Source organism: Notothenia rossii (genome assembly GCF_949606895.1).
Source record: "Notothenia rossii genome assembly, chromosome: 8".
Lineage (NCBI taxonomy): Eukaryota > Metazoa > Chordata > Actinopteri > Perciformes > Nototheniidae > Notothenia > Notothenia rossii.
Genome location: NC_136906.1, coordinates 441,209 through 441,876, shown reverse-complemented (window position 1 = coordinate 441,876; position 668 = coordinate 441,209). Strand labels below are relative to the sequence as shown.

At 37.9% G+C, this 668-nt stretch overlaps 1 protein-coding gene across 4 annotated transcripts in view; it reads right to left on the bottom strand.

Annotated features, from left to right (window-relative positions):
• Positions 1 to 243: 243 nt before the first annotated feature.
• Positions 244 to 668, bottom strand: part of LOC307014356 (deoxyribonuclease-1-like) — an 11,518-nt gene continuing 11,093 nt past the window's right edge. For all 4 annotated transcript variants that reach the window (XM_079642234.1, XM_079642232.1, XM_079642231.1 and 1 more), the window contains one exon: positions 244 to 438. In XM_079642234.1, coding sequence (XP_079498360.1) covers positions 391 to 438 — 48 coding nt within the window. In that variant the 3' untranslated portion in view covers positions 244 to 390. The remainder of the gene's footprint in view (positions 439 to 668) is intronic.

Sequence of the window (668 nt, the reverse complement as noted above, 5' to 3'; positions counted from 1 at the left end):
ACATGAACGCTGATCCTTCTGACGCTTGCCCTTCTGTGAGAATGCTGTTCGTTGACTCAAGTAAAAAATAACTAAATATTAAACTACACTTGAGAGGGATTGTCCGAGTGACTCTGGATACACATTGTCTTTCTCTTCAGTAGAAACTGAGATCCAGTTCCTCACAATCATCATATTTCCTTTACCTCACCTTTTATAAACACTACAATGAGACACTTCACTCTCCTGTTTCAAGAACACAAGTTTGCAATGAAATCATTTGGCTTTTTTATTTGTTTTGTTCTTTTTCGATGCTGCATGGGTTCCAGAAACACTCCAGCTTTGGATTCAGTTTGTTTTCGGGGTCATGTGACTGGTCCATATAATCCTGTTTGTGTTTTCTTGACAGCTTCAGTTCAGCTCCGCCTCCACAGGGAAATGGTCACTGATATTCTTTGCCTGAAAGAAACAGAAAACACTTTTTAGAAACTCAATTGAAATGTGTTATTCCAACTTGGCATTCAGAACAAAGTCTCAGTTAAACTTCTAACAGGTGCTTTCTTCACACAAGATGTTTTTTAGACCGTCAAAAAACTCAATAGTTCCAAAAAAAAAGAAAATCCCAAACATGACTTCATCTAGTGATCAAGTAATCTAGTTCCTGACTGTAGTGACTACTCCTGTCAACT